The sequence below is a fragment of the Eptatretus burgeri genome, chromosome 8 (assembly GCF_056783735.1).
Source record: "Eptatretus burgeri isolate ZD-2024b chromosome 8, Ebu_testis_v1, whole genome shotgun sequence".
Lineage (NCBI taxonomy): Eukaryota > Metazoa > Chordata > Myxini > Myxiniformes > Myxinidae > Eptatretus > Eptatretus burgeri.
The window spans coordinates 97,372,174-97,384,774 of record NC_140968.1 but is presented as its reverse complement, the minus strand read 5'-3'; the positions used below and the strand labels follow the sequence as shown (position 1 = coordinate 97,384,774).

General features: G+C 42.0%; 1 protein-coding gene across 6 annotated transcripts in view; it reads right to left on the bottom strand.

Moving 5' to 3' along the window:
• Positions 1-12,601, bottom strand: part of LOC147022342 (kinesin-like protein KIF9) — a 147,453-nt gene that overhangs the window by 58,915 nt on the left and 75,937 nt on the right. For all 6 annotated transcript variants that reach the window (XR_015061196.1, XM_085893133.1, XM_085893134.1 and 3 more), the window contains exons 16-20: positions 8,814-8,963; positions 6,557-6,768; positions 4,299-4,478; positions 3,225-3,340; positions 2,446-2,550 (exon numbers count right to left, since the gene is read on the bottom strand). Coding sequence is in view for 5 of the 6 variants with exons in the window: in XM_085893133.1 (XP_085749259.1) it covers positions 2,446-2,550; positions 3,225-3,340; positions 4,299-4,478; positions 6,557-6,768; positions 8,814-8,963 (763 nt within the window). In the remaining variant the exon portion in view is untranslated. The remainder of the gene's footprint in view (positions 1-2,445; positions 2,551-3,224; positions 3,341-4,298; positions 4,479-6,556; positions 6,769-8,813; positions 8,964-12,601) is intronic.

The following is a 12,601-nucleotide window of genomic DNA, read 5'->3' as shown; positions in this document are numbered from 1 at the left end:
ATGCGAACCAGCATCGAGTGGAGACATTCTTGATCCTCATCACCAGATTTTGCTTGGAGGTTCAGCCATGAGCCAGGAAATTTATAGCGATAGTGTTTAGGGAGCTTTTTAGGTAGTAGGTTGTAGTGGAGGTAATAGACAGCAACTGCTTAGGGTAGTCCTACCGCACTGACTTAGGAGCATTAAAGTGGTGCCCGGAACCATGTTACACTCTCCGTGTCGGGATTGCTGGTCTTGCTTTCTGTCTCGCTCAAACTATAACTACCGGGCGAGCTTTAATATCTCTTTCTTGCAAACAAACATCACACACTTTTCTTACTCACTCATTTTCACTCCTCACTTTACATGCTCTTTTATTTCTCTTTATTTAAGGCCTGACCTCGATGAGGACTATTTAGTCTGTGACTGGAGCCTTCAACATAAAACAAAACAAAACAAAACATTAATTTACGTGAAATTTCTTGAATTGGGGAAAACCATCAATACACAGTACTGAAGACTTGCTACCAAACAAAGTGAGACAGGCAATAGGCATACACTGGTCAGGGATGCTGTCTCATGGTGCAACTTTATTACATTATCATGCCCCCCCCCCCTCACCTGGCAAATATGATCATGACAACTGGAGCGGAGATTGGTTGGGAAGTTCTAAATCATGCACATATATAGTCCAGATTTGTCACGTTGTGATTTTCATCTCTTAGGAGCACGCAAAGAACATCTTGGAGGCATTATATTTAGTAACTAGAATGGCACTCGGTGGAGGAGAGCGCATACCTCTGCCAGGCTGAACAGTTTGTTTACGTTTTGTATCCCACTGATAGCAAAGATCTGGATCGGGATCTTCACTAAAACCTTATCAATTTGTCCTTGTCACAAACCCAACCTGTCCACCAAGTTTTGTCCGAATCCGTGTATAACTTTATGAGATATCATGCTCACAGACAAACAGATAGATAAACAGGGGTGAAAATATAACCTCCGTCCACCTTCATTGGCGTCGGTAATGACGACATCAAAGCATGTGTCCTGAAATTGCCTCACACCTATCCCAAAGATATTTCTACACAGATGACATCAAGGCACAAACACATTGAAGGAACGAGTGTGCACATACAACAATGAAATACCTTGATGAATAGGTAACGTTTCACCAACTTCTCGTGCATTTTGATATTCCGGCATGAAAAAAAAGTTGAACCATTTTGAACCAGGTAAATGTTGAACCATTTTCATATAACCTTAGAAGTTAGTATGAAATCACAATATCTACCTTACTTCCATGAAGGAGTACAGAATAAGACTTGAGATTTCAGGAAAAAGAACATCAGATGACTCATTTCTCAGTGTACTAATTTCTCTCTTCCATGAGCCCTGATAAAATCAGGAGTTGGTCCAACACATGGAATATGTCTTTCAACCCCGACAAATCACACACATTCACCTTGTCTCTCCGAAAAGACTCGCATCAATAGTGAAAATTTCGTCTCAATCTGACGAGCGGTTGCGGCGAAAAACACGAAAGTTCTGTGCAGATAAACAAACAGACAGACAGACAAACAAAGAAACAAACAAAGAAACAAACGGACCCAAATCCAATAAACAAGCTCGAATGAGCTAAGAACCTCGTCCTCTTAATGATGACGTCATAAAAACGAATATGACGTCATTGTGATGTATCAGGTTTGCGATAAATAATTATCTGTGTTAATGCCCGGCTTGATTCCCGCAAACAAAATTCAAACAGCTTGTCTAGTTTTGGAGATAATGGTATAGGCGATTTCCATTAGTGGCGATATTATGACGTCAACATTTTTTCTCAGAAGAATTTCCAAAATCGGAGATGGTTACTGCCTGCGCGTGGGCTTTCTGCATATACATGGCAAGTTTCACGAATATCCGATGAAAACTCTGGGTTGTGAAACAAAAAATGTCAAAAAATAGGAATGACATCATGGTGATGTATCATATGTGCGGTAATTCATCTCTGCTAATGCCCTGTTCAATTCCCGCAAACAGAATTCAAAAAGCTTGCCTAGTTCGAGATAATTTTTTAGGTGATTTCCATTAGCAGAGATGTTTTGACGTCATAACTTTTTTTGTAGGAGGAATTTTCAAAATCGGAGATGGTTACTGTCTGCGCAGGGTATTTTTATATATATATATATGTCAAGTTTCAGGAAGTTTCGACGAAAACTGTAGGCTGTGAAACAAAAAAGTCCACACGAACAACAACGTGAATAGGACAGAGATCCTCCACGAGAATCTAAAAACATGAAGGCAAGGGTAAAAATGATTTCTACTGGTGATTAAAATGGGGCCACAGAGTATTTTTCATGGTCTAATACAATCTCATCATCAGTTGTAGTTTACACAACGCCAGAATGATTGATGCGTTAGTGCAAACTTTTCAATGTGTTCACAACTCCATGAAATCACACTCACCTGCCGCTCAGCTGAGGCTTTCGATTTATAAAACACGGACTCCTCAAGTTCTCCCACAAGTACACCCACATGTTGCTGTTGCTCAAACTTTCCTCTTTCTTCATTCTGCAGAATAATTTCACAGTACGGTTTCATTCTCGTTGTAACGATTCTTTTAGGCCGAGCAAGAAATACATTTTTCGGTCAAGTAGGCCTTTCATGGGCCCAGGTGGTTGGGAGTTTTTGCAATAGGGACTGCAAGATAACAACTTTTTGGATGAGTTGATCGGGAAGTTCTCCAACTGTTTTGTTGTGCAGAGGCACATCCCTTTCTCGCGGGTACGTTCACAAGTACTTTCGGCATCTTCAATTAAAAGACCTTTATTTTCATTTCATTCTACAATCCTTATCTGAGAGGCATTAAATACAATATGTCCAGGCTGCCCTGATTGACTTCGTTACTAGGGGTTTCTGTGCATGCGCATGAGCAATCTATGACAGCTCACATGATTTCAAAAGTTTTGTATTACTCACGTATGCCTGCAGAAGTGTCAGCCAAACATGAATTGCTATTTTAAACCATCTGTCGAATAACCTTCCTTCACGTTTTCATGAAAATTAAAACTTTCAAAGTTATTGCGTCACCTGACGAGGAGCGATGAAGTGAAACCATCCCAAGTAATCTGTATCCAGGTGTACGTATGTCGCGTGCTTACGACATTGCATTCGGCAGCAAAAATCTACTCCAAGTTAACTTCGTTGAGCAGCGTTTGTAAAGATTACATGTCGATGAAACAAACCTTGGCAGATATTTTTTTCAGATCAGGTAGTGAACTTGCAAATGCTCTGAGCCTTTCCTCTGAGCCAGTGGCATCTTGCCTGGTGAGGAAGGACTTTTGGTACCAAGATGTAAACTCTGTAACACACAAGGACATATCATGAGCCTCACATGAACACAGTCCAAAGCACACGTTCCTTCTGACCAAAGCTGACTCGTGGTAATTACTGCTTTTCAAGGATCAGTTAAAATCAAGACTTGAACATTAAAGATAAAGAGTAATAAGGCATTACATTTCATGTACTGTAACTGGCTTTGACACTGTTTATTATCCGAGTACATGTTGTTTCTTTGAATAAAACACTGACACGTTCCTACAATTTACTTCTTGCAAAGGGGATGTAAAACACATTCACCTCCACCAACAAAGGTGGAGTGATGCTTTTACCTCTGCTTGTCTGTCTGTCTGTTTGTCTGTGAGAAGGAAATCTCATAAAGTTGTGCACGGATTTGGACATCACTTGATGGACATGACGAATTGATTCGAGCTTGTTGAATATCTGCATCAGGGTATGATAATTATTAAGTGATTCTTCACCATTGAGAGATCAGGCCAAAAAAAAATAACATTTCAAAAAATTGTGGACGGATTATGACAGAACTTGGTGGATGAGTTGGTTAGGTGACAAGAACAAACTGGTTCGATTTTGGTTCAGGTCCGGATGCAGATCCAGCCTTTCAAGTGGGCTACAGAACGTAAACTGTTCGGCGTGGCGGAGGGACGTGCTCTGCCGAGTACCGTTCTAGTTATTTTACTTTATTCACGGTCATCTAAAGTTCACAGCAGTGTTTGTACATAAAATATGCAAACAAACAGGGACCCTGGGAGATATAAAAATTTTACATTAATTGGGAGGATATTAGGAGGCAATGAACAAAACAACACAGTATCTGGCATATGGATCTGGAATCACAGCATCATGAGATAAGCACTCAGATAGGAATGTCAATCGAGCAAACCAAACTAGTTATGAGTGTTAGACAAAGAAAAACGTGATGAATAATAAGTGTACACACTGTGCAGTGCAGGACACACCAGACAGAAGGTGCTGTCGACACTTATTGATCATGTCTTGACAGTAGTGAACCTCTGCCTGTGTTCCAAGCAGTTTTTTGTGCATTGCACGGTAACGGCCTTTAAGATCAGCCAAGGTTAACATGAGGCCCAGCTCTGGCTCGTCGATGACAGGCTGCCCACTGGGAGCAACCATTTCTCCTGAAAGCATAACCACAATGATTACTATGAACTGCTCACATTAAGGGTTGTCATTTGTCTCTGTATTTATTTGATTCCCCCCCCCCCCAGAATTTGCAATTAAGATATAATTAAGCATGACAACTTAAAAAAAAAAGTCACCTACACTAGAAACCCACTAAAGTAAGAGAGAATTCAAATTATATTGACATCATGAGAGTGAAGTCAATGGCGTGCCATCGCAAATCTCCATGCTTCCCACCTAAAGCAAGATTGAAAGTTGGCAAAAAGTTCCACCATGATTGACCAAATGCCAGTCTTAAATTTTGAGTCAAACTTTTTATACTGTTTTGACTCCTGTAACACCAAATCCCCACCCTCTGGGGCATGAACTGGAGGTCAAATCCAAAAAGCAGTTTAATATTTCATGCATCCCCCAATGTTGAGTGCGTATCCAAAGTTTCATCAAAAGATGTTTTAAAATGTGCCCGAAACTGCATTTTTTGGTATTTGACCTTTTGACCCTGCCCTTTTCACCTTTTGGGGGAAAAATGACACTGCTCTTGAACCTTATTTCCATGTGGTAATCATAGTATCAAGTTTTGTGAATTTCTGCCCAACTGTTTAGGAGGAGAGTGTTACAGACATAGGGGGATGGAGAAGATTACAATATCCCCCCCCCCCCCGGAGCTTTTCAAAAAGTGTAGGGATAAGGATGATTACGGTGTACAGTATGGTTGGTGATGATTGCCCATGAAGAATGTCCAGATTATAAAACTTGAAGATGGGAAGCTTTTGACTAACGAGGGCTATTAAGAATTCTGTTCTGGACGGACTACACACATGTCCTATGGGACAGGTGTATGATCAAAGATGGAAACACATTGAAGAGTACTAAGGTGAGTATCAATTTTGTACGTGCCCTCATTAGCAGCACAATTAGAAGCCCAGGTCAAACTTGAAGCGCTGATGTCAGTTGGTCATGGCAATGGAAGGAGAAAACAGATGACGAGAGAGAGACAGAGACAGAGACAGAGACAGAGACAGAGACAGAGACAGAGACAGAGACAGAGACAGAGAGAGAGAGGCAGAGACAGAGACAGAGACAGAGACAGAGACAGAGAGAGAGAGAGAGAGAGAGAGAGAGAGAGAGAGAGAGAGAGAGAGAGAGAGAGAGAGAGAGAGAGAGAGAGAAGCAAATTTTGATAGATTTATCTCCACGCTTAAAAATAAAACTAGGGTATATTGTAATCAGCTCCGTCATGTCCATCTGTCGGTCCGTCTGTCGCTCATGTCATCTCCTAAACGGTTGTGTAGAAATTGACCAATGATCTATGATCACCACATAGCAAGAAGGTGGAAGAGCCATATCATTTTTGACCCCGATATCTGGGGCCCTGGAGTGGGGGTCAAAAGGTCGAATACAAACAAATGCAATTTGGACACATTTTTAAACGTCTTTTAATGACAATTTGTAAAGTATATGCAATCATTGGGGGACGCATGAAATATGTTATGATTTTTATTTATTTGACCCCCGGTTCATGCTCCAGGGGATAGGGACATCGGGTCACAAGGGTCAAAACAGAAGAAGAAAAAAAATGAACTCAAAATTTGACATTGGGTCAATCCTGGTGGAACTTTGTCATCTTTCAACTTTACTTTAAGTGGGAAGCGTGGGAATTTGGGATGGTGTGTGCCATCAACTTCTTTCTAGTTTAAAATTTCTGAAATGGCATGGGGAGTGGGGGAAGGATAGAACGACAGATCACACACATTGAGGAATTTTAAAAACAAGTCATGCAAGGGCAAGAATGAGCAGAGAGGGAGGGAGATAATAAAGAAAAGGAGGGGAAACACAACCATCTGCACCAGGCACATACATCCTGTCTCCTCACACTTCTTAACAGTGTATGTAATCAATAATTTCTGCTTCTGTCGTTAATTATTTTCTGAAATCCTTTCAATGCTCCACATTCTGCAACCCCACTTGCCAGCGTATATAGACGACCATAAGAACAAGAGTTCCTTTTGCCACCAAGGTTAATCAGGGGCCACCACCTCTTTCATTCTCTCACCCTCCATGCTTCTTTGCTTACCTTGGTCTTTCCGTTGCCTTTTTTTCTCATCCCATAAGGACGTCGTGTAATCGATTTGCTGTTTCAACGAATTGACTGTGATAACGAGCTCCTTGGCCTTTCTGTGCCTCTGCAGCAAGGTGGCCCTGTTTTCTTTCAGGATAGTCGTAATCTCTGTCCCATACTCATCTTTAAAGTCTTCAAAAGCCTGTGCAGGTTCTGGAGGGGTGGTGCTACAAGGACAAATGATTGTCTCACAGGAATAGTGCTCAATTGAAATCCCTTCCACTGTGAGGATAGCCCTGTCTCGGATGATTAGGCCCATCTCTCATACCATTACAAATAGCTCGACCCGAACCAATTCTGCTTCGTTTTATTCACACTCACAACATTAAACTATGTTCCCAAACGACTTTATTTAGTTCCTCTCATGTACCACCATCGACATCATCGTCTTTCATTATCTGTTTAAATATCTGATTATGCCAGCAACACATTTTACTTTATTAAAAGCAAAATTAGTAGAAAAAAACATTAAATTCAAAGCATAAAACAATAATATCAGCATCAAGGAACATGGCAGAAAAAAGAAACAGGGGGAAGGGGGGGAGAGAGAGAGAGAGAGAGAGAGAGGGGGTGGGAGAGAGAGAGAGAGAGGGGGGTGGGGAAAGAGTGGGGTGGGAGAGAGAGAGAGAGGGGGTGGGGAGAGAGAGGGTGGGGAGAGAGAGGGGTGGGAGAGAGAGAGGGGTGGGAGAGAGAGAGAGGGGTGGGAGAGAGAGAGAGTGGGGTGGGAGAGAGAGTGGGGTGGGAGAGAGAGAGGGGTGGGAGAGGGAGAGGGGTGGGAGAGAGAGAGGGGTGGGAGAGAGAGAGGGGCGGGAGAGAGAGAGAGAGAGGGGGTGGGGAGAGAGAGGGGGTGGGGCGAGAGAGGGGGTGGGGAGAGAGAGGGGGTGGGACGAGAGAGGGGGTGGGACGAGAGAGGGGGTGGGACGAGAGAGGGGGTGGGACGAGAGAGGGGGTGGGGCGAGAGAGGGGGTGGGGCGAGAGAGGGGTGGGGCGAGAGAGGGGTGGGACGAGAGAGGGGTGGGGCGAGAGAGGGGTGGGGCGAGAGAGGGAGAGGGGCGAGAGAGGGGGTGGGAGAGAGAGAGGGGGTGGGAGAGAGAGAGAGAGAGAGAGAGAGAGAGAGAGAGAGAGAGAGAGAGAGAGAGAGAGAGAGAGAGAGAGAGAGAGAGAGAGAGAGAGAGAGAGAGAGAGAGCGGGGGTGGGAGAGTGAGAGAGAGAGGTGGGGGTGAGAGAGAGAGGTGGGGGTGAGAGAGAGAGGTGGGGGTGAGAGAGAGAGGTGAGAGAGGTGAGAGAGGTGAGAGAGGTGAGAGAGGTGAGAGAGAGGTGAGAGAGGTGAGAGAGGTGAGAGAGGTGAGAGAGGTGAGAGAGGTGAGAGAGGGGAGAGAGGTGAGAGAGGTGAGAGAGGTGAGAGAGGTGAGAGAGGTGAGAGAGGTGAGAGAGGTGAGAGAGGTGAGAGAGGTGAGACAGGTCAGAGAGGTGAGAGAGTTGAGAGAGAGAGAGAGAGAGACAGAGAGAGAGAGAGAGAGAGAGAGAGAGAGAGAGAGAGAGAGAGAGAGAGAGAGAGAGAGAGAGAGAGAGAGAGAGAGAGAGAGAGAGAGAGAGAGAGAGAGAGAGATGTGATAATGTTGAAAGAACAATGATCAGTGAGAGAATGAATAAGTAAAAGATACAGATTTGAGAGGGGACTGGGAGGGCACAGGATTGGGTTTTGAGTATTCATCAAAAAATAATGACATAGGGTCAAACTGGTGTTCATCTTTTCAATTCTCTGTTCTTTTTCTGCAAAATCAAGGGATCATAGAACATCTTATACATATATAGCCTGTAAGGTCAAGGACTGTATTTTGACTGCATTTGATGACTGTATTTTAACAAAAATCTATTTTGACAAAGTGCACATCAATATAACACAGTATATGGGATTTGAACCTGGGACTGCAGCATCATGATCTACATGCTTACATGAGAGCACAAAACATACCAACCCAGTTTCTTTAATCTCCTCTTATGCTTGTACTGCTATCTTCCTTTTCCTTTCCAGAACCATGACCCATTCCTCACCCTTCCAATCCTTCCCTTGCACTTTTTCTCAGATACTCTCGTCTCAAACAATCCACAATTAAAAAAAAATTTTCACAACCCCATCACTTCCATCCACCCCTTCATTTCCTCCACATCTATAATGTATCCTAACAAAGAGTGGATGCTGACAGCACACCTCGGCCTGGCATTGGCATCAGGGGCATCATCTGCAGATTCGCACTCCACTGAAACACCTTCCATTGGCATCTGCTCTGATGAAGGTAGCATGTGCGCGCCAAATGCTTTTGCTTCCTCGGATCTCGCACTTGGTTTCAACTTCATTTGGCTGTGAAATGTTGCCGAGAATGTGATCTTGTTACATCACCATCAGGATAATTCCCATGTAATACTACAGGCAATAGAGATGCATTGTGGCTAAGACACTGCACAAAATGCTGTTCATTGTATGAATTTAGCGAAAACAACACAAGTCCACCATGAAGGATGAGACACACTGAAGAATGACTTCACAGAGCACAGTGTTCAAAAATGACCAAAATACTACATTATGGAAATAGAACGGCACTCATTAGGTACATACCTCCACCAGACTGAATGGTTTACGTTTTGTGAACCCACTGATAGGTGGGATCTGCATCCGTGTCCCTGAACCAAATCTAATTGGCTTGTTCTTGTCACCTTCCCAACTAATCTACCTAGTTTTGTTATAATCCATCCACAACTTCTTGAAATATTATGCTATATATTGTTTTTGGCCCCATCTCTAAATTATAAAGAATCACTTTCTAAATTAAAAAAAAATTCTTGTATCCAGATTCGAATCCAAATCTTCACAAAAATCAAATCAATTTGTTCTCATCACACACTCCACCCAACCTGTCCACCAAGTTTTGTCTGAATCCATTCCCAACCTTTTGAAATATCATGTCACGTATCATTTTTGGCCCCATCTCTCAATGGTGAAGAATCACCTTAATGATGAAAAAATTCTCGTATCCAGATTCAGATATTCACCAAAATCGAATGAATTTGTCGTTGTCACACACCCAAACTGTCCACCAAGTTTTGTCTGAATTAGTCCATAACTTTTTGAGATATCATGCTTATGTATTGTTTTTGGCCCTATCACTGAAGAAATTCGAGTCTCCAGATATGGACCTTCACCAAAATCTAATCAATTTGTCTTTGGCAAGCACCAAACGTGTCCACCAAGTTTCATCCAAAACTTTGTGAGATATCCTGAACACAGACAGACAAACAGACAGGTGTGAAAACATAACCTCTTATCCACCTTTGGTGGCAGAGGTAAGAAGAGAGTTCATGGAGCAGCTTATCCCATGATGTCCTGAGAACCAAGGACATGGGCGGGGTGTATGAGCGGCAAATTTGATTGGTCAAGATGACGTAAAATGCAGTAATATTTTGTCCATCCATCCATCCATCCATCCATCCATTGGGACCATACTCTGTGCAGAGCATTGGTGCTGCCTTCGCAGTCTCCTTGGCTAGTGGGTACAATCCTGGACGGGTCGCCACTCCCACACAGGATACCAGCAAGCTGGCACTCATTTTGCCGACGTCAGAAGGATGACAGGCAGAGTCAATCCCACCTGGTATTAATTCAACAGCCGAGGGGGATTTGAACTCGGGATCCCAGGATCCCAAGCCCACCACCTTAACCATTATGCCAACACCAGGCATATATTTTGCCCAAGTAATGTTAAACGGAAGGGTTTTGAAAGTGCTAAAAAGGCGATTTGTGTTCTGCAGTGTTCAAGTATATAATTAAATTGAAATAAAAAGGTTTTGAAACTTGTAAAAAAAATAAAATTCCGGGTGCTTACCGCCGTTCATAAAACGTCTTTTACACCACTTTATTTAACACGTCACATTAGTTGCTCGTGCCTGTTGTTTGTGTCTTTTATCACAACCTTAAAAAAAGTAAGTTTACTGTTTTGAATGATTTTTTTTTATTTTGTTTGACTACCAGACAGGTAGACTGAGTAAAAATAATATCTCATTCCTCTCTGCACATGTGTGATCAGAACAAATTTAGAGCTCAATCATCTCAGCAAGCTGGCACTCATTTTGCCAACCACAGAAGGATGATCAGGCTGAGTCAACCCCACCTGGTATTAATTCAACAACCAAGCAGGATTTGAACTCAGAACCTTAGGATCCCAAGCCCACCAACCTAACCATTAAGCCAACACCAGGCATACAGAAAGGCGGACAGACAGACGTGTGAATCTATTGCTTAATCCCGCTTTTCACTTCGTGTGCACGGGGTAACAAAACGATCAAAGTGTACTCAGCTCCAATGTGTGCGCAATTTGAGTACGTGTACCTGTCCGTTGGCCGTGTATGGAGCTTTTTGATGTAGTCATTTTGTGTGAGGTTGAACGGTGTCCTCGTGGTATCCCAAGAAAATATGTAGAGAAACAATAATTTTTTGGCCTGCCAATCAAACCCACTGCTTCATTAGTTTCCCACATTTAATTTGAATTCATCAACAGCTGCCAAATTTGTCTAAATGCAGGTTAGATATGTCTAGCGATTTCTCTGTAGCTTTTGTGCCAAATATTTTTTTCCTTCAAATTGACATTCAAAAGCAATAGAAAAACTTATACTTCTAACTGTTCGCAATCCATGTAATTAGCCTCAGAATAAAGCACTTGAAGGATGTGAATTTCTTCTTGGCTGTCCATTTTTGCATGACTTCATGCACTTCTGTTAATAATGTTAATATGATGTGGTTTGTGAAGAGCACGTTTAGTTATGCATGATTTTTTCACATTTTGTTGGCATTTCTTACTTTGGAACATTTTCATGATAAGAAAAACATGGCATGCAGGTGAGTCTATTCTTCACCAATCATTCAAATTTTTAGCAGTTGCTGGAATCGGTTGTTGGGAAAACAAAACAAAACAAAACAAAACAATGGATTCTTTGATTTGAAGCAAGAATGTGTGATATATTGTATCTGTTTAATGGTTAAGTGATTCATGTGGAATGGAAATAAACGTCTCCATTAATCTGCAAATTTGCCAAGTCTTAATATGGGTAAGAGATGGGGGTGGGGTCAGAGGGGTAAGACTCCCGAGGGGTATAACAAGGCTTGGCAAATGTGTCCTACGTAGTCCCAAATGAAGGCCATCTGTGGTCAAAGTCAAACATCTGAGTCTTTGTTCTCAGATAAAATCTCAAATTAGTTGTGTTCCTGTGGTTTTTAACTTTTTGGAATCTCTGTATTACTTCACTTTTCAACAATAAGTTACTAAACGGCAGCTTTGAAAATGTTAGGATCCAGAAGCTATGTGATCTGTCCATAAGTGTGACAAGTGATGAAGTGCGTTTCAGGTTTCATCAAACTGAAACCAATTTTCAAATCAAACAAAAGAATGACAAACAAAGCACTGATAGAATTGCTTCCATCAGCAGAGTGTTAGAATACAGAACTTATACCTGAAGGAATGATTTATGGCCCTTGTAAGATATTAAATCCAGTAAATGGTGGAATGGAAACGAATGTGTCAATTATGAGAAATTATAAGAATGAATGACAATAAATAAATCATTATCGAAATAAATTGAACGTTAATTATTTCATTAAATTCGCAAACCATGGTGGGGATTGTAAGGAACTTTATCGGATAAAGTATGTTTAAAACTTATCGATAACACCTTGGGTCTTGGGGGAGAGATTGTTTGGTCTTATAATTGCGTTACTTGGAAGGGGGGGGAGGGGGAAATCCATAATATATTAAGAATAGCTTGGTCTGTGTGCTCGAGTAGGTTAGATTTATGCCTGAAATAGGCTAAGTTGTAGGCTGAAATAGGATAAGTTGTAGGCTGAAATAGGCTAAGTTGTAGGCTGATGGCCTTTGGATAACAATTCCAGATTGATTGTGAATAGAATAATAACAGTTGAAGTTTCATATCATTTCCAAAAAAAGGCTAAAA